This window comes from Calypte anna, chromosome 10 (assembly GCF_003957555.1).
Source record: "Calypte anna isolate BGI_N300 chromosome 10, bCalAnn1_v1.p, whole genome shotgun sequence".
Lineage (NCBI taxonomy): Eukaryota > Metazoa > Chordata > Aves > Apodiformes > Trochilidae > Calypte > Calypte anna.
The window spans coordinates 625,799-645,864 of record NC_044256.1 but is presented as its reverse complement, the minus strand read 5'-3'; the positions used below and the strand labels follow the sequence as shown (position 1 = coordinate 645,864).

The 20,066-nt window shown below is 40.0% G+C and overlaps 1 protein-coding gene across 2 annotated transcripts in view; it reads left to right on the top strand.

The window, feature by feature from the left end:
- The window catches only part of PEAK1 (pseudopodium enriched atypical kinase 1), a 106,235-nt gene extending 90,757 nt beyond the window's left edge, over positions 1–15,478 (top strand). For both annotated transcript variants that reach the window (XM_030456964.1, XM_030456963.1), the window contains one exon: positions 8,268–15,478. In XM_030456964.1, coding sequence (XP_030312824.1) covers positions 8,268–9,413 — 1,146 coding nt within the window. In that variant the 3' untranslated portion in view covers positions 9,414–15,478. The remainder of the gene's footprint in view (positions 1–8,267) is intronic.
- The last annotated feature ends 4,588 nt before the right edge of the window (positions 15,479–20,066 follow it).

Below are 20,066 nucleotides of genomic sequence, written 5' to 3'. Positions count from 1 at the left end.
AAGCATAACTATATTTCGTTAGTTATCAAGGACCTCTTTGTGAAAAGATGTGAAGTGAAATATGGATGTCTTGTGGATGGCACATCCAGTGGAACCAGCCTGGCAGTACTCAGTTTGGGGCTTTCAGGTGTTCATACAATGATACAGAGATGGTTGCCTCTGTGACCCAAAGTGGTATTTTCCTGTACAGGTTTTGGGTTATCACTAATGTGATTCCTCTTTGCACAGTATGGGTATGTCCTTCAAGTATTCCCTGACAGGCAAGACCTGTGCAGTTGTTTTCTAGATACTCTCACTACACATTCTCTGATTTCTTCAACAGCCAGGTAGGACCAGCATAGGAGACTACAGCTGTCTTTTCATTTTGCCTTCCACATATCATAAGTACTAACCATTTAGCTACATTGGCTTCTCTTCAGTAGTTTTTTTTTCCTTTGGTGCATATTTTTATTACTGCAATCTCTATGTTAAGATATTGAATTCTACAGCATTGTTTAAGCTGTGGTTACTAAATTCCTTTATCCTAAAATCAGTTATGGTAAATTTCAGTGTAGTCTTAACATTGCCCCAAGTTGATCTTTGACTTAGAAGTCATCAGTCCAGGATCAGATTTGTACAAAATCTTGTAACAGATTGCTATTGCATTATACAGAGATTTGGGGAATTTAACTTCAACAAATACACCAGCTTTACTATCATGGGGTTTTTTTGTGTGATCCAAATTGTCTACCTCCAACAAACAAGCTATTCCTCCCATTTGAAATCCCTTGTCCCCAAAACAAGATGGCAAAAATCTTGAGATGAGAATTACTGGAGGGCCTACTGAATACATAATATATTCTTCCTGTTATATTTTATTACATCTTAGAAATACACTTTGAAAGTGTATATGGAGTCACATCATTGGAACGTGTAAATTATGTAGCTCTCTTGTGTTTTGTAGAGCTACCAAAGTAACACTGGTTAACAATTCAAACACTTCTTAAATTCCGTGATATTATTACATTTGAGAAAAAATGTGTTAATAGGAGTTTTTAAATTATTATTCTCTTTGTAGAAAACAAGAGATTCACCCCCCAAGGGCAGTTGAATGCATAAGTAAAAAAAAAATTACATTTTAATATTGCATCTCCAAACGCAGAATTAGAAAAGAACTGTTAAAACTTAAGCTTTAACCATTTGACTGCTTGCTGAATTAAATTTAGAATAATAAATCTTCTGTGCAGATGATGCACCTTTATATTCTGGTGACATCACCAGCAAAAGATGCTCTGGTAAGTTTGGTGGAGAGGAAGTACATCTCGTTCTGTTGGTGTCAGTATTAGAGGAAATGTTCTTTATAGGCATGTGTTGTCCCAAAGCATTTTATTATGCTTCTTGCTTCACTCACCTAATCTGCTAGTAAACATCCTGTGCAAAAACTGCAGGAAGCCATGTGGCAATTATTTTGACTGAAACTTTATAAATAAAAACAGTAAAAAAAATGTGATCAGAAAACTACATTTCCAAACGAAAAAAAACAGGCATTCACTTGCAAGAAAGGTTTCCATAAATTTTCAGTTCCTGAGGTATTTTTACTCTACTAAGTGAGATACCACCTTTTAAGTAGCTGGTAGACCTGGGAAAATATGGATGACCATTCCTCTGAAACCAGAGTCTTATCAGTAATTCCAAGTATGTAGTGGAAAGGTTACACTGCAGTAAAAGCAGCAGAGAGCACCAGCTTTCTGTACAAAGTGGATGGGATGAGTCCATTTGTTAGTATCCTAACACAGACTGAATAATGCAGTCGTGTGACAGTGGTGGGTTTTTTCTTGTAAGAAAAGGTTACTCATAAAGTGAATACTGGTCAGACAAGATAGTTACTGTGGCAGTGACGTAAACTACTTGTACTTTCAGTATGAAACTCTCAAGGAAATTACTGTTCAGTGTCCTCAACAGACAGAATTGTGATTCAGGGTCTGCACAGCACAGTTCATACCTGAAAAGCCAGCAGGGCTCTGGCCTGCAGCAGCGTGGCTGTTGTGGCCACAGGCACCTGGAGCAATGCAGTTCACTTCGGATTACAGGACCTGCAGGTGTGCAAACAGCTCAAAAAGAGCACTCACAAGTTATTGCATTGATTGCTTCAGGGCAGCAGAAGTTCCCCTAGCAGGAAAGACTTGGGATTTTTGCTCAGATCCCTGTCCCAGGTATGAATCGAGCAAGGCAGATGTTAATAGCATTGGGCTGACTTTGGCTGACAAGTTTTGTTGTGGCTGATCATTTCTAGTTATGTTTATTTCGTCACAGTATGCTGAGATGGGTTTTTTGGTAATTCAGTTTTCTAGTAGAATTTCCTGGCAGAAGTGTTATTACAGGTCATCCCAGAACTTCATGCTACAGATGAGGAAAAAAGCAATGTATGATAAACTTTCATCCCCGAGTTCAGTCACAGCACCATGGAATTCTGCATTTTGATGCAATGTTAAAAAGTCAAAGCTCTATTTTAAGGCTAGATCAAGGAAATGAGGTCAATCAGAGATCAAACTGGCCTCCTTGGAAAACAAGGTTGTGCCAAGAACAAGCTATCAGTTTGGGATTAGCAAGCTTTCATTCTGCAGAGGATTTCATTTGCAGTTGTCCCTCTGTGCAACACAAAAAAGTAGCACAGATGGTGCAGTCGTTGTGATCTTGTGGGTTTCTCATTTTCAGCACTTGTAAATTCATTTCCCATAATACTCATCGTGCTTTAAGTTCACTGATGCCCTGTAAAATGCATAGGACAGAGTGGAAATTAGATTCCCTGCTGGTAAAGTGGAATTCAGCTGATGGCACAGTAGGCTACTGGACCATTAAAAGAAAAATAAAAGCTAATGCAGAACAAATTTTAGAAGCTCTGAAACATTAAAATCTTGCTTCTTGGGGATAGGGGCAGGAGGGATGGAGAAAATTGAAGTGAGAGGATATAAAGAAATCTGTCCTGTCCATATATATATATATATATGTATGTGTGTGTGTATATATATATATATATATATGGTGGAAACGTAATTGGTGTGGATGCATTGAATAAAAAATAGGAGTGCATTCCAGGGAAAAGGAAGATGGAAACTTGCTTTTCCTTCCTACTCATATCTTTCTTTTTTTTTCTCATTGCTTTCTTGCATCATATGGAAGGGCTTTTTACCAACAGTGCTTCATCTTTTGAACAGCCACCTCTTTATCAGCATTAGAAATAAGCTTTGCCAAGCCCTTATCAACACCCCTCTTTCAGCTGTTATCACATACCATATCTTCATAGCTCAGCTGATTGTATTTCATGAAAGCAAATGGTAAATGACTGATCTTGCTTTCTGATAGTTCTAGACAAAATATTTTCACCTTTTTACTTTCCTATGCCCCAAACAGGAATTCAGCATACTATGCATGTAAAAGGCAACAGGATTTTTATGTTTTTTCTTAAGGACAGAGAACTGCACAATTTTCATAGCTTTTGCTTCAAAAAAACCCTGGGATGTATATTTACTCACTGTTTAGACATAGCATTAACTGTCACAAAAGAAAGTTCCTTATCCACTCCTTTAGCAGTTCATCAGAAGCAGTCCAAAACAGTTGGTAATTTCACTATTTATTCTCTAAATTCAATGCAAATGTAGACTTTGGTGTAACTTACTGTAATTCAAGCAATTTGGAAAATCTTAAATCTGAGTTATTCAGATGATTGTTTTATGTGATAATGGAGTTATTTCCAATATAAAACAACAGAGTGAGCATTGTTACCCATCAGTAGCATTAAACACTAGCATTCACTACTCTGTTTCAAAATGGCAACATAAAAGAGAGTTGAGTTGAAGCAATACCTCAGAACATGATGAAATAATACAAAAAGTGAGTAAAATTCTATAAACTGCCTTTGAAAAGATCATTATTAAGCTTAGTTTGTCTCCACTGCTTTCCACACATTGTCCCCATTCTAATAAGACACTGCTAAATCAGAATGTGAACTCTGCCATGTAAAACCACACTACTTGTCTGACTCAGGCAGCTGTGTTTCATAGCAAAAGTCTGAAGAAGAGCCAAATGCTTGCAGAAGCATCAGATTTCTGCAGCTCTGTCTTACAGCAACTGTTTTCTGACTTCAGACTGGTGTCTGCTTTGTCGTCACACTCCAGGGTTTGGGTGCTGCTTTCCCTGTGGCAATTGCACAGCATCTAGTGTACAAATTTTAGTGTTTGTAAAGTCAGCAATTTAATCAGCCTTAAATATCCAGGCTGCCTCTTCCACTTCTCTCTTCATGTTGTTTGCAAGGCAAGAAGCAGAAAATACATCTCTAATCAGACCTTGGTTATTTTGTCTTTGTAGATCCTGCATGCAGAATAAGGAGGCAAGAATGCAGTTATTTTAATCATAATACTACTTCATCTTTAACATCTGTTTTGTTGCTAGGAGAGAGGAGTTTGAAACAAACCTGTATTTAAGAGCCAACAGTGGGGAAAGTTTGGCTCTGCTGCAGCTTTAGACTTTAGAATAGACACTGCTCTGAAGGTTTTAATGAACCACATAACAATGGAGATAACCATGTGACTTGTTCAGTGTAATCAGTTTAGGGTGCCACTCTTCAGAAAGATGGAATAAATGGGAATAACTCAGAAAAGAAGAAAAAAACAGAACCAGGGAGGTTCCTTAGGAATAAAGATAGGAGGAGCAAGGGCTTGTTATTCTTTAAAGGAAAGCAACGGAGAGGGGAAAAGTTGTATTTTTCCAGGTGTAAAGATGTAATATGAATAGATGGAAATCAGTATATTTTTTTTAATACCAGCTAAGAGAAGGGCAGTCAGTTTAAAGTTAAATAGACTTAGGTTTGAATAACAAGAAGAAAGAGAAGGGAGAAAGCAGAGGACAGGTCTCTTTTGCAGTGTTTTTAGTAGTTTGGAAAGGCATTTTCTTACAAGTGGTCCAGCTGGAATCATACAGCAGAGCAGTTCTGCTGGCTCTGAGGAAAAGGGAAAAGAGGCAGCATACTCTGCCTTAGTAGCTGAATGCCTTTCGATGCAGAGGTGCACAGCCAGGCATTTCTAAATCAGAAGGAAGCATTTCCACATCCACAGAGGCCCATGGAAGTGCTGCTCTGCTATCACAGTTCTAGGATTTGCAGTATTTTCTAGAATGAGTGAACCAAGGATGATTTTGAGAGGTGCAAAGCCTATGTCCTATTATTTTAGCTGAAATTCCAGCAATAGATTTGAGAGCCCTTTTCTGAAGTAAGTAGGAAAAAGAGGCTGCCAAGAACTGAAATTAGAAACTATGAATAATTCTAGATTCTTATTCTATTGATAAGTAGAAATGCTTTCAATAAACTTTTTTAAAAGGCTTTGTATCCACCCCAACTGAGAAGTGTTTATTGTTTTAAGAGCAAATACTCTTGTAAATTATATATTCCTAATACAACAGCATTCTTAGCTGGCAGGTGGCATTAGAAATGCTCTGTGGGTAACATGACAAACAGTACAATAGTTAAAGGCAAGTGTTTTTTTGCACTTTTCTTATCAGCAAGTAACCTTGACCTGAAAATTAAACTCTTTCAGAATGAGGGTATATTTTGGGTTGGGTCAGTTAGGTGTTTTTAAAGACTGAAGACTGGATTACAACACAGTGAACCTTTCCTGCAGTTGGAATTGATTATCCCCATGGCTTGGCCATACTAGAAAAAAGGCTTGAAGGGCATAGAAGACAAAACTATTTTCTTTTTCCTTAATAGCTGTTCAATTTAATACACACTGGTAGGTTCTGTACAATCCTTTTCTACTTCTGTCTTCTGTGCAGTATAAAGAATTAAATAAATCTAAGGACTGCATTCTTCAAGACAATCAGCTGACATTCTCTTTTCATATAGAGTTCAAAGGTTAAGGCTGCGTTTTTATAGTATTTGTTTACATGTTTGTAACCCTTGAAAAAAGCAGAGGATCTGCTAGTCCCTTTGATAACTAACTTCACCTCTAAGAATATAAAACACATTTGAAGATTTAAATTGGCAAGAGCAACGGTACAAAAAGGGTAACTACAAACATTTCCAGAAAATTACAACTTTCCTCTCTTAAATAAAATTGACTAGAAAATGCATTTTTCAGATCAGTTCTGTGTGTGCATGGCAGTTAAAAACAGGCAGTGTAAGCTATAGCTTACATGATACATATGGAAATGGAAATGCTAATGAAGTATGGAAATAGTGTCAGAGACAGGAGGACAATCAAAATGCTGTTACTGCTTCTGTCTACTCATGGGTATCTGACACAAGCATAGAAGATAAACTCTCCTGTTACACTGTATGTTTCTTATCCACAAGAACATAAAAGATAAAAAAACTTCAGGGCTAGGTATGAGAGCTGGGATCCTTGGTCGTTATGACTGTGTAGAACTAGTGCTGACTTTTACTAATCTTAGTTATCTGGCTTTCCTTGGCTTTTGGAGATGAGCTAAGAGAAGCTGTAATTTCACCTGCAGAGAGATATCTTCCTATGCCTTTTTTTCTGAGCTTTGCAGTTAAGACCTGTTGGTGCATTATATCCACTGAACACGTAGGCTTTAATCTCATAAAGATTGAAACATGCTTTGAACCATCTGACTGCAGCCAACAGAACTGAGGTTACTGTGCAAAGGTCAATGCACCTCAGTCTTTGTAGGGCTGTAATTTTAGTCAGTAAATGCCTTAGATGCCTAATAGAGGTTGTCCAGTTGCACGGGGCTTGGAGCTGCCAGTTGTTACAGCAGTGCAAACAATTAATAAGGATAATTATTATGGTGATAATGTACCTATCAACAGGATATTTTTGGACAGAAATTGAAGACAGCTTTATAAGGGAAAATAAAAACATATCATTATGATCCAGAGAAATGACTGAAAGCAGTTAAGGTACCATGTTCTAATGAGTTTCCATTCCTCATCATGTTCCATTTCATTCATTACAAGCCACAGCAGGTACACTTGCCAGCAGCCCCTGCCCTGCATGTGGACACTTCTCACTGCAGCCATGATGTGGAACTTGAGACAGCAGCAGCTCAGATTGCAGTTTCCAATGACAGGGGCAAGGACCATGTATTTGATCACTTAACTCAGCTGACAGATGGCAACTTGTTATGTCATGCTTACTCAGTTGTGTGCAAGCATTTGATCACATCCTCAAATATTTTATGCATATTTCTTTGTATCTCCTATTGATTATTTTTATCTTGTTTAAGCTTGATAACAAAGCTAAGAAAACAGAAAATAATTTTTTTTTTGATAAACAGCTAACTGTAAAGTAAGCCTCACTGTGTGTTTAGCACATATCAGCTGCTCCTCTGACTAAAAAGCAATCTGCCTGAACTGCATTTTCCATTGAGTACTGGAAACGTTCATTTTCCAATGAATAATGGCAGGGGAGCTGCATTTCACAGAATCACAGTATGGTTTGGGTTGGGACCTTAAAGATCATCAAGTTCCACCCCCCTGCATGGCCAGGGACACCTCCAGGTTGATCCAGGCCTCATCCAACCGGGCCTTGAACACTTCCAGGGATAGGGCAGCCACAACTTCCCTCGAGAGCGTGTGCCAGTGTCTCAGCATCCTCACACTGAAGAATTTATTCCTAATGTCTAACCTAAATCTATAAAGCCCTCACCCTTTGTCCTATTGCTATGTGCACTCATGAAAAAAAATCCCTCCCCAGCTTTCCTGTAGCCCCTTCAGGTACTGGAAGGCCACTGCAAGCTCTCCCCAAAGCCTTCTCTTCTCCAGGCTGAGCAACCCCAGCTTTCTCAGCCTGTCTTCATGGCAGAGGATCAGATCAGAGGGCTGGAGCACATCTTCATGGCCCCTTCTGGACTCACTCTAACAGCTCCATATCCCTCTTGTGTTGGGGGCTCCAGAAATGGACACAGTACTTCAGGTGGGAGCTCATGGGAGTGGAGCTCATGAGAGTGGAGTAGAAGGGGAGAATCATCTCCCTCGACCTGCTGGATACTTCTTCTGATCCATCCAGGATGTGGTTGGTTTTCTGGGATGCAAGTGCAAATTGTTGGCTCATGGTGAGCTGCTCACCAGCCAACAGCCCCATAGTTGCTTACTGTCTAGTGGAAACTGTTCCTGTGTCTTAAGATAGTCTGCCAAGTTCAGTTCAGTAAAAAAAAATTCAGTGCTTGTGTTCAGGGCTAGGCTGTGGATATCTGTCAACAAAAAGCATTTTAAAAATACAATACAGAATTTACAAATTTATAGTATGCCTCATCTGTTTAATTTTTTTCCCCAGATTTGTAAGAGCAAAGCTAAGGAATCCCAGCAGTATTATCACAGCCTCTCCATCCGGCAGAGTCTGGCTATCAACTTTAACATCCAGCAGGACTGTGGCCATTTCCTTGCTGAAGTTCCTGTTCGTCTCCTTCCATGGGAGGATGCTGATGCAGCAGAGGTGGAAGAAGATGAGGAGAAAGAGCCTGAAGAAAAGAACAGAGATGCTCTTTCTAATACAGAGGCTTCACAGAAAGACAGCTCAAGCAACCAGGGGACAATCAGCAAGCCACGCAGCCGCGTTGTGGTCATCACACGGGAGGTCCCATACTTAACAGTGGCCGATTTCGTGCGAGAATCCGTGCCCCGCCATGCAAAGAGCCCGGATCTGTATGAGAGACAGGTCTGTCTGCTCCTCTTACAGCTCTGCTTGGGCCTGGAGCACCTGAAACCATATCATATCACACACTGCGATCTGCGATTAGAGAACCTGCTGCTGGTCCATTCCAGACCAGGAGGCAGCCCTCTGAGCTCCGAGTCCACGGAACCCAGTCCCAACAGTGCTTGTCCAGCCAGATTAATAGTGAGCAATTTCTCCCAGGCCAAGCAGAAGAGTCACATGGTAGATCCTGAGGTCCTGCGTGATCAGTCCCGCCTGGCTCCAGAAATCATCACTGCAACACAGTACAAAAAGTGTGATGAGTTCCAGACTGGTATCCTCATCTATGAAATGCTGCACTTACCCAATCCCTTTGATGAGAATCCAGAGCTGAAAGAGAAGGAGTACACTCGTGCTGATCTCCCCAAGATTCCTTGCCGTTCCCTCTATTCTCAAGGGCTTCAACAACTTGCCAGCTGCCTGCTGAATCCCAATCCTTCAGAGAGGATCCTCATATCAGAAGCCAAGGGAGTCCTTCAGTGTTTGCTTTGGGGTCCACGTGAGGACTTGTTCCATGCTCTAAGTACCTCTTCCAACCCTTCACGTAGAGATGCTGTACTTCAGAACTGGCTGGATATAAAAAGGACGCTGCTGATGATAAAGTTTGCAGAGAAGTCCTTCGACAGGGACTGTGGGATTTTTCTGGAAGACTGGCTTTGTTGTCAGTACCTGGCTTTTGCCACTATAGACTCACTTCGTCGCATTGTGAGAATCATGCAGCAGCACTAGTTTGCAGAGCCTGTTGCTTTTCATGAAGCACCCTCCACCTCAGCCCTTGCCCCCAGCCTGCCCTGGGGCTCACACTTTGTACAAGTGTTAGAAAGTGGCACAAATATCAAAGCCAGCAACACTGAGCAAATTTAAAAGGAGGAATTGCATCCTGTACCAGGATGACTGCGTTTGGGTCAGACAGTAGTATATAACTTGATTAATATCTGGCTCAAAAGAAGAGCAAATCTTTATACCACTATTTCTACCACTGCAGTAAACAAATCGCCCTCCTCTTCTGGGTAGTTTCTGTCATTTCCAAATGTAGCATTGGTTAGTGAATAGCAGTGACCACAAACAGAGATGGATTACTTGTAAACGTGAGATGAATGATCCACCACGCCACAAAACATTCATTTGCTTACACTCTACATACCAAGTAAAATTTTCTCTCAGTTTAGTCCCCCAGAGGCAAGCTGGGCTCCTGTTTCCTTTGGTGTCAACCAAACCAATTCAGATCCTTCTGTTACTCTTTATGGGTTCTTGTTTCTTTCCCCAGATGTGGTTATGCTGCTGACTGTGCCAAGTGTCAGTGGACAGTAAGCATCTGTGTTCAGTCCTCTTCCCTGCTTCTCTGACACACTGCCTGCCCAGATCCCTTCTCACCACAGATCCATAATGTCAACAGTGCTGCCTTAATCAGGCCATTTCCCTTAATTTAAGACCTCTGCCTTAAAAAGCAGAATATGCACACGTTGTCTATCCCATTTGCTACATGGCATTCAGCAGTCTGGACTGTTGATGCACTGTAGCTACAACGACATAAATACAAGGACAATACAACACATGGTGGACAATTGAAATTCCCCTTCCATTGAAAAAAGGAACTTAAGCCCCATTTGAAATGGATAGGACATTCATAACCTTTGCTGACAATCACTGCTCTGAATCAGGGAAGAAAATAACAGCCACCCCATCTGTTTTATTTTGGTTTTTCTTGTCACTTCTGCCATATTGCAAAGTGGGACTGAAATTGGCTTTGTTGGCAGGAGACAGATATGTTTAGAGCTTGTCTGTGTGTAGCTAACAGGCCACATGGAGATGGTTTTACTGCAGACACAGCTTTCTGAAGGATAAAAACAAGGGGGCAAAAACACTGTTGTTTCATTACTGAAGGAGCTGTTAAGTTTGGCAGCCATAACTAAAAGTATCATGATCCTTTTTTCCCACAGCAGTGCTTGGCTGCATTTATCTTGTCTGCTGTAAGGAATGTTTTCTGATGTTGCCATAGACAACACCCTACAGATGGAATGTTGTCAGAACAGCTTGAAGAGCATCGCAGACAGAGGTTTGGACTTGAGGTTTTCACTTTTGGAGGCCATTGCTGACTTCTTTCCCTTCCAGTGGAACCTCTGCAGTTGTACAGGCAGAATCTTTGCTCAATATTGCTGGGCTCTGACTTGTTTCCTGAATCACTTGGAAGAATTGATCTGGAGGCAGGGAAATGTGATACCAGAGATTCTGACCCGGGTGATGGAAAGCAGACAGCCCTAGTTACAAGCCTGTGCTTCTCTTCTATGGATCTATGTGCAATTCTTGTATGTATTTTTTAAAGCTGTATATTACAGTGTTCACTTTACACACCAGCCTTTACCTGATGCTAGATCTGCAGCCCCTTCCTTTATTTTCCTGGCACATAAATGCACAGATTTCCATGTGTTCTTTTTATGGATTGATGTTTTGGTTTAATTGTTAAAACTGTGAGGAATCAATTCACTTCAGCCTTGAAACAAATAGCCACTTTATACAGCATATGCATGCTTGGGCCAGATAACAAACAGTCCTGCAGGCTTAAAGTCAGCAAAACCAGCTCTGGATCCACACCATATGTTTGGAGGGGTTGGAATGTCTATATTATTCTTTGCTGGCACCTATCAGAGCTAAGCTGAACAGTGTGTGGAAGCCTACAGTGATTGTGCCATGGTATATAGACTGTCTTTGTGACCTTTCTAAAGATTTTTTTTAAAAAATTCTGGTTATTATTATTGTGTTTGATTCACCTGTATCAGTGAAGGATCAGGCAAGGATAAGGATAATATATTTTAATGTGATATATTTTTTTCTTTCTCTTTTTGGCAAAAAGGTTAGGATGGCAGCATTGATGCAGAAAAATAGGATGGTGCATTAAAAGCCCAAGTGCAATGTATGTAGTTGAGGTACTTCCACTACATCAGGAAAGAAAGTGTCTACACTACTGCTGACCAGCTCGTAGGAGAAGCCCTTATCAAGAATCACACATTCAGTGCAGCCCTGCTTTGTCTGGACACAGGAGGGCACAGCTCCCATTGCTTAAATCCACCGAGCATGACAAGTCACTGGCATGCTGCCTGCTAGCTGTGAGTCCCCGTGTGCTGAGCTACAGGTACAGGTAGGGCTTCTTGTTCTCTGTGCTCTGGTTTTGTGTTTGTTTTGTTGCACGTGTGCACAGGTAACTTCTCACCCAGCTCATGGGCTGTACAGGCAGCTCCTGGGCCGCTGCAGGGGGTTGTTTCCTGGTGCCAGTAGGTGTGTCTGTGTTTAGGGACTTGTGTTCTCAGTGTCACTTTCATGTCAACATGCACATGCAAAGTTGAATTCTAAATGTTTTACAGCCATATGTATTTAATGCAGCTGGTCCAAAGCCTTTGTATCTCTAGCTATTTCATTTCAGTTTGTATCTTCTGTGATGAACTCATTTTAGTTCTGCAGTGTACTCAAGCATGGATGTTCATTACCAATCTCTTTCTTGTGCAGCACTGGGTAAACTTTAGCAATTTGTAATGTTGTGTATTTCTTTTCTTTAGAAAACGAATGAATGGTAAAAATAGTCGAACACAAGGTGGCCTGAGCTATTCCTTGGGGAGCTTGAGGCTGACTTTTGCCCATAACTGATGATTGTAACTGTGTTTGTGGTGGTTCTCCATCCTGGCAATAGATTGTGCCACATAAATACCTGAGAATGTATGCATTAAACTTGATTGTAAACAACTGCTAAGAATGCTACAGCATAATTGCTAAGCAAAAGGAAAAAAACCCGCTCTGTCTGTAACTGGGATCCTGTGTATGACAGGAGCAAACCCCCTGGCTGTGCACGTTATAACCTACTGCAATACGTGCACATATCTTGAATTATTTTTTTTTAGCAATGTCGCACTTTCAGTTGAGCTCAAGACCTAGGAAGAGCTGCAAATCTAAGATAACAGTATTGACTGTAAATATATATTTTTCTATTAATAAAAAGCTGTCATTCAAATATTTTTAACATTAAAGATTTTTCCTGTGGAAACTAATTTCTGGAAAAATCGAATGCTTGTTTGAAGAATTGTGATGAGTGGTTTCTGATCCTGTTAGAGCCATTAAAACCCTCTCTAATCTTACAGAGAGAGCACAGTGATTGGATTCACAATGTTTAGTGCCTTGTCAAAAAACTAGAATGTAGCTGGTGAGTTGGTGGAAACCTTACTCTTTTCAAAATAGCCCTAGAAATAATACTGCCCACACTGAGATGCAAAAGACTACAAAATCAAATGTTGTGCTTTGTATGATACTGAGTGAGTCTAGATTTGCTTTTGGAGTTTATGTGAATGAGTTTCTTTAAGTTGCTTCTAGTCCAGCATAGACAGGAAGTAACAAACTCGTGGGCTTTCAAATTTGGGATCTTCACAGGGAGATTAATAGTGGATTAACAAGTCACTTGGTCTAGACAGACCACAGCATCAAAAGAAACCTATTGCTTTTGACAATCTACTGCAGACACTCAGCTTCTAGATGAGGAATTTTACTAGTCTGGAAGAAGCAGGGAAGGTTAAGATGTGCTGCTCATGGGCAGTGGATGTGCTGCACACTGTGCTCAACAGTGTGAATTGCAAACCTCTGCTAAGACAGGAGTTCTGAAGAACTGTTCCTGAGATGTTAAGGAGAATTTTTTTTTTTTTTTTTTATTCCTTAAATGGAAATTTTTCAAACCTGAGATCTGATCTAGTCACTACACATCACCAGGTGTATACAAACAGAACCTACTAATGAAAACTTGCCTACAAAATTTTAAGAATGAGGGAATCCAGAATTTTATTCCAGAGCCTCTGGAATGGTCAAATATAGAAGCCTGGTCTCACTTCAATATTCAGACACAATGAAATCAGTAACTTAAGGTAAGGTAATGTATCGTGTTGCTGGCCTACAGACAAGAATGCCTTTAGCATTTACAAGATGTTCCTCCTTAAATCCTTTATGCTCCACACATCCCAGCAGTACCCACAAGGTATGAACTGATCACCCTGATATTTTCATACAGGGGAATTCCCACACTAGAGAGAAAGATACATTATTTAAATAATGACATGTGTTAGGGTTAAGCTACTTGGAGAATTTATTCAGCAGCTTCACATTGAAGGTCCTTTAGCATGTAGAAATAGCTTTTGCTGCTGAAATAAAATATATCTGTTTCTCAGTTCTTGTGCTGAGATGCCCCAATTAATTTTTTTTTTTTTTTTTTTATAATAGTTAAGTTAATTTGTAAATATAAGTTAAATAGTACTGGTTTTATTTAATTCAATACTAACTTTTCTGGGGGATGTAATGGAAACTGAATCAGATATTTTCATGCACTTTCCTTCCCCCCTTGCCCCAAGTAGGAAGTGAGCTGCTTCTCTGTGGAAACACTACATGACCCTTATTCCCTGCAGGACTGTGCCATCTATTTTACTCTGATTTTGAAGAGGTGGTATTGGTTCTAACATACCTCCCATAAAACCTAGAGCAGAATTAGAGCCCTTCAGCCCTTTAGAGAGAGATGTGATGATGATTCAGTTATGCAGGAAGGTAACATCAAAGGAGTGCAGAACCAAATTTTAACCATCTCTATAAAAGGTACCTGTGGAAATATTGTCAACAATCATTTCAATTCCAAAGACTTCAAGGGAGGAATACAGAAAAACTACTTTTCAGAAAAAAATACTGGGGAGGGTTTCAACTCCAAAAGGAAGAGCAAGTTTTTCCCACTGGTGCATTGCAGAATAGACATTTTTATGGGTTTTATTATTCACCTGGATGTAGTATTAGAAGGATGGAGAGTTTGAACAGATGTAGAATGTAATTTAAATAATTTTCCTGTAAGTCTTCTTGCATTGGTGCTCCACTTAGCATTTAGCTGGAAACTACAGAATGCTTTCAGATCAAACAGAGTTGCCAGTGGAAAATTAAATGCCCATCTTATCTGGACACAAGCATTTTGCCACTCTACAGATTTTGAGAATTTGGTTTGTACTTCAGACTATAAAGATTTTTTTTTTCATGAATCCAAGGGGAAGATTTAGGGGATTTAGAAGAGGCTGAAACCCTTTTTATATGGAAGAGATTCATTCATATATATATATATATATATACACACAAATGCACATATATATATATATATATATGAGGGCGTGTGGGCATGTTTTAATATATATGTATATTAATTTTTGTATCGAAAGTATTTTTGCCCCTTTTTGCTTGAAAATATATATATTATATATTGTATATATAATATATATTTAAGAGTGTGTAAAGTTGAATATAGTCATTTCACAAATAACACCTCTTCAAAAGTTACTCAGAACTTATGTTTCTTTGTCCTTGGGCTTGTTGGTATTAGAAGGTTTTGCAGTTGAAATCCTTGGGTTTTTTTCTTTTAAAACTAATTATGCTGAGCATTTAAGAATATGTTGTTGTTTTTAATAAAAGGGGTAAGCTTCTTTTTAAATTAAGGATTCCAGAATTGATGGACTTTTATAAATGGGGTTTCTTTAAGTCCTTTGACTAGGGGTTTGTTTGGTTTTTTTTAATCTCAACTCCATTCTTGTGGGTAATTTGTATTTGGAATTCCTGGTTGCATTGTTTTATCTGGTGCTTCATATTGATATTTACACATTTTTATATAAATAAATATATAAACTTCAAGCCTTCCTTTGTGATCAGGGGCAGTTACACTCTGGTTTGCTGTGGTACTTTGCTGTGTACTCTGTGGCATTCATGTTACTGTGTAAATAAAGTAGTTTTATTACACTCAAGGATCACACTTGCAGTTGTCTCATTTTTCTCTTTCCCTAGGCAGTTAGAGAAACTGTGCTCCTGAGGAAAATTCATGTGGCATGTCCAGCAAAAGGTTTTGCTGCAAGAATAGCTGCCTGGTTTGCAGTGTGGAAGTGTGGCAGATAGAAACTTCAGTTGATGAGACTGATGCTCAGCACCTCCAGCCATGCCACCAGGGGTGGGGAATCCCAGCTGCCAGATTCCAGTGCTTGGGACATTGCCCCACCTCCCCCTCTGGTGTTTTCCCCAGAAGTCTCACCATGGCTGGCACTATTTCAGCTCCATCTGGACAAGTGGCAGAAGCAGCCCAAAATTAAACTGTCCACGAGCAGCTGCTGTTGATTAAACCAGGGCCTTGTAAGGTGTTCTTGGAGATCAGGGGCTTGACACATTAATGAAAATGGAGAGAGCCACATGGCCACACTGGGACAAGCATTACCCCTGAAGGAGCTGAGGTAGTTAACAACTTCCCGAGCGTGGACAGGGCTTCAATGGCCTGTGCAGCAATAAGATGACTCTTAAGTCAGATTTTTATATGCTGTGGCAAAGCAGGATGCCTCCAAGGCAGTCATCTGCAGTGGAATTCATTTTGTCTGATCCTTTGCCCGGAGGCACAGAGCCTGCAGGAAGACCTGTGAACAGCAGATGGGGATAGCATCCATCTTCTGTGGGCATGCAGACCCACCCCAGTGGCAGTGGGGTCAAACTGCTCCATTTCGTACACAGATTTGCTACTCAGCAATGGCAGCTGCAGATGTGAAGACATTAGCATAGAGCAGAGGACACTGTGTGCATGGAAGCAGCGTTATGCTTCTGCATGACAGTCACACTGCACCCCAAGGCTCAGTTCATCCCACAGTTACAGTGGCCTTGCACAGGTGTCATCAGCCTCAATGTCATCAGAATTAGTCTACATCAAAGGCATTTCATATTTATTCCTCAGACATTGTTTCAAAGCCTGTCAAAACCAGTTTAAGCTATTGTCCTCATCTTTTTTAGAAATACAAAGCTGACTGATCACAGGTCTCTGTAAATATGCAGCATGGGTTAACAGCCTGACAGATAACTTTGGCTTTGCCAGAATAATCCCTGTTCACTTCAATAAAGTGGCATGGACTTAGCTAAACAGAGCATCCCATTTGTCAGTGGTACCTGCCACTCTGGCGGGAAAAGAGAGGCAAAACCAGACTGAAACATTATCAAGACATTTTAATTATACTCGTTTAACTAAAATCTGTTTGAAATTAGTTTAGTTATGTCCGTGCCAACTCGCTTGTGGGTGTTCTTAAAAGGCCAGCCTGGCATTCTCATTTCAGCTCGTGTCAGACCAGTGAGGTCAAGTTTCAGCTGATGCAAGAAGGTCTGTATCAAGTTTTTCACCTTACAGTAGATGGCCCTAAGCAGCACTAGAGCCTGGTGCTTGGCCCAGCCACTTGGAGGATGGATGAAGGCTTCTAGCTATCAGTTCAACACTTTCACAAGAGCACTGAAGTCAATGCCTGGTAATGAGACCGTGGGGTCAGAAATCTCAAAATTGTAGTTCCTGAACGTGTAATTCCTATTGCAATCTCCTGCTCTCACCTGCTTGTTTTGCTGTCATTAAGATGTTATTTTCTCACATTGCAGCTGGCAGAGTCAGGACGTGCACAGAAGCAGACACTGGATCTAAATGACAGCCATTAAAGTAATGCTACAGAACTCTATTACATCTCCCCCAAAAGAGGAATGAATAGGGGTGGGGAGGCTTATTGCAAACGTATTTACCAATGTCTGTTCTTTTGGGTACCAGCCACTAGTCCATAGCAAGCTGCTTTCTCAAGCTATTGCATGGTCCTGGGATGTGCCATGTCACTGGTATTATGCAAAGCACCTGGCTTGGCACCCTAGGTGAGGGAGAGCCCATAGTGCCCTGTCCAGAACCATAGGACAGCCCCAGGAACAGTGCCTGCAAGCAGCAGAGCAGTTACTGATTTTGTGTCAGATGCTAGGTTTTGTCTGATTTCATTGGACACTTTAAAGGTCCAGATTAACTACAGTGAACAGCAGATTAGCCTTAAAAAACATAAAATCCCTGCAATTCATCTGCAAGAACAAAGCTATTAACTTTGCATCTCTCCAAAGTGCAAAAGTACATAAGTGTTCTTCTAAAGAAAATGGAGAATTATATCAAGATAATAAAATTATCCTGGTTCCTACATGGGCACTAAATTTAAATTAAGTTACTCTTAGAAATGGGCCAGTAGTCTGCCCATGCACAGCCACTACCTCAACAACAGGATGTCAGATGATCTAGGATACCAGATGAGAAAGTTTTTAATGGTATTGCTTATAAAAGGCATTAGTTATAAAGTAGTTATAAATGGTTTAATGCCATCCACTTCTTTTTAAAACCCAGACTCTATCATCACTGACTCCTTTGCAGCAGTAAACACTCAGATAATTTCCCTGTGGCATGAAGCATTTCTCCCCATGTGTCTCATCACCTTGAAGGATTCAATGTCTTCCACAGAAACTTCAGCACCCTGTACTACTCTCTTCATTACCATGAGTTATACAATTTTTTGTCTGCATGGGTTTGAGGTGATATGACAACAAACTGAGGGACTAGAAATGAGGCATGATGCTGTAGAGATGTCAGAACATACTTAATCTCCAGCCCATCAGCAGCCTATTGGCTTGTCCTGGGCAGCCATCTCCATGCCTAGAGCCTTGACTTTTGAAAACTCTGGATTTCACATTCGACTGCTTAGTTTATTTTTCTATTAGGAATTAGCCTGTGCTTATCTAGCTCAGAATTTCCTTTGCTGTTGTTGTCTGCTTTTTCAAATAATTCAATCCATCTGGAGTCTTTTACAACCTTGTACAATTTATGCTAATCTTGAACACATTTCCCTTCCTGATTAATCACTTCTTCCTGAAAATTAGCATTTGGAAATAATGAACTAAGACTAGTTCTTGGACACAGTTGTCTGTCTGATCTAAAGAATTTGTACTTGTAAAAGAATTTTTGTTATCTATCAACAATTAAAAAGGTTTTTTTCACTCACCAAAAGTAAAGTAAAAATACAATGTCAGATTTATCCTGATCCTAAAACACTTCACAAGGATGGCATAATTTCTCTGTCACAGATTTAGGAACAGGACAGTACAGCAAAGGAATGTGTTCAAGGATACAGGAGAAGGTATGCAAGAACCCATGACCTATGCAACTAAACCATCTCCTACAGTATTTCTACTTTAATGCTGTTCACCACTGACTCACAACTACCAACTATGACTTGTAAGTCTCAATCAATTAAATCTCTCATAGAATGATTTTTATAGAACTATAAATTCATTTTGTTAATTTTCATAATATTTTCTTAAACAAGAAAGTAACAAGTATAACAAGATTATACAGCCTCTCAAAAGAAAGGAACTTTCTTCCTCTCCTTTTCAGCATTCTTTTTTTTTTTTTCCCCTTTGGGTCTCTTCCAAATTTTCCCTGTTAGATGTTAAACTCCCTGTTAAACTCACTGTGTGTTTGGTAATCAGATTATCCACTAATACCTGCCTAAAGTAGTCAACATTAATTAAATCAAAGGATGGACACTATGTGATTTTTAATACAAACGATTTAGAACCCAAAGCTGAGTTTGAAGGAAAAGAGAGATTTTATTAATAAGGGATTGAATTAAACTAGAAACTTCTGATTGCAATCTTTCCTACATCTCCAAACTGCCAAAAGAAGGCAGTGGTATGGCTGTGAATGCTCTCCAGGCATTACTGACTAGTACCAAGACTGGGACTGTGAACCTGGGGAACCTTCCCTGACAGAAGGGGGGGATGCCTGCAGAGGAAGAGGTGAGGCAGAGGCCACAAGCACCAGCAAATCCTCTTGCTCCTCTGCACAGCTGCCAAAGCCTGGAAATAGGAATGGCAGCATGTTTCTGCCTTTGTGAGGATGTTGTATCTGCCAGTGGGACCATAAGGAGTAGGTCTCCTGGGGGATATCTCTGTCTATGATGTGGCAAGATGCATAAATCCCTGCGTGGGATCCTGCTGTGCAGAAGTCACCAGATGGTGCTGTACATACAGGCTTCAAAGTTCTTTATCTGAACACGGGCACATGTACAGTCTTTGAGGAAACACCTTGTTATTTTTGTGAAGCTTTTCCTTTAGAATTTAATTTGCATCTTGATCTTTACATCTCAAATCATATTTTGGTTAAGCTATTTATTCAGAACACACAGCAGTGGTGTTTTTAAAAGGAACTTACAAGCATGACCTGCAGACAGGTCTGCAGAAAGGATGAGAAATATGGAAGAAATGCATAAGCTACATTAAGGAAACTTTTACACATACAATTTTGAAATCACTTATTTTTCCTGCCTTGGCAAATACATATGGAAAGGCTGAAAATCCTTTGCTTCACAGTGGGTGACAACTGGTACCATAAAGAAGAAATCTTCTGAGGATGTAGTGAGTATTAAATAATTCTGGTAAGGCTCTTAGGGTTTTCAGACTAAAATAATATCAGAATAGCAAAGTATTCTTATTTAGTATTAATATACTGCAAATGGTACC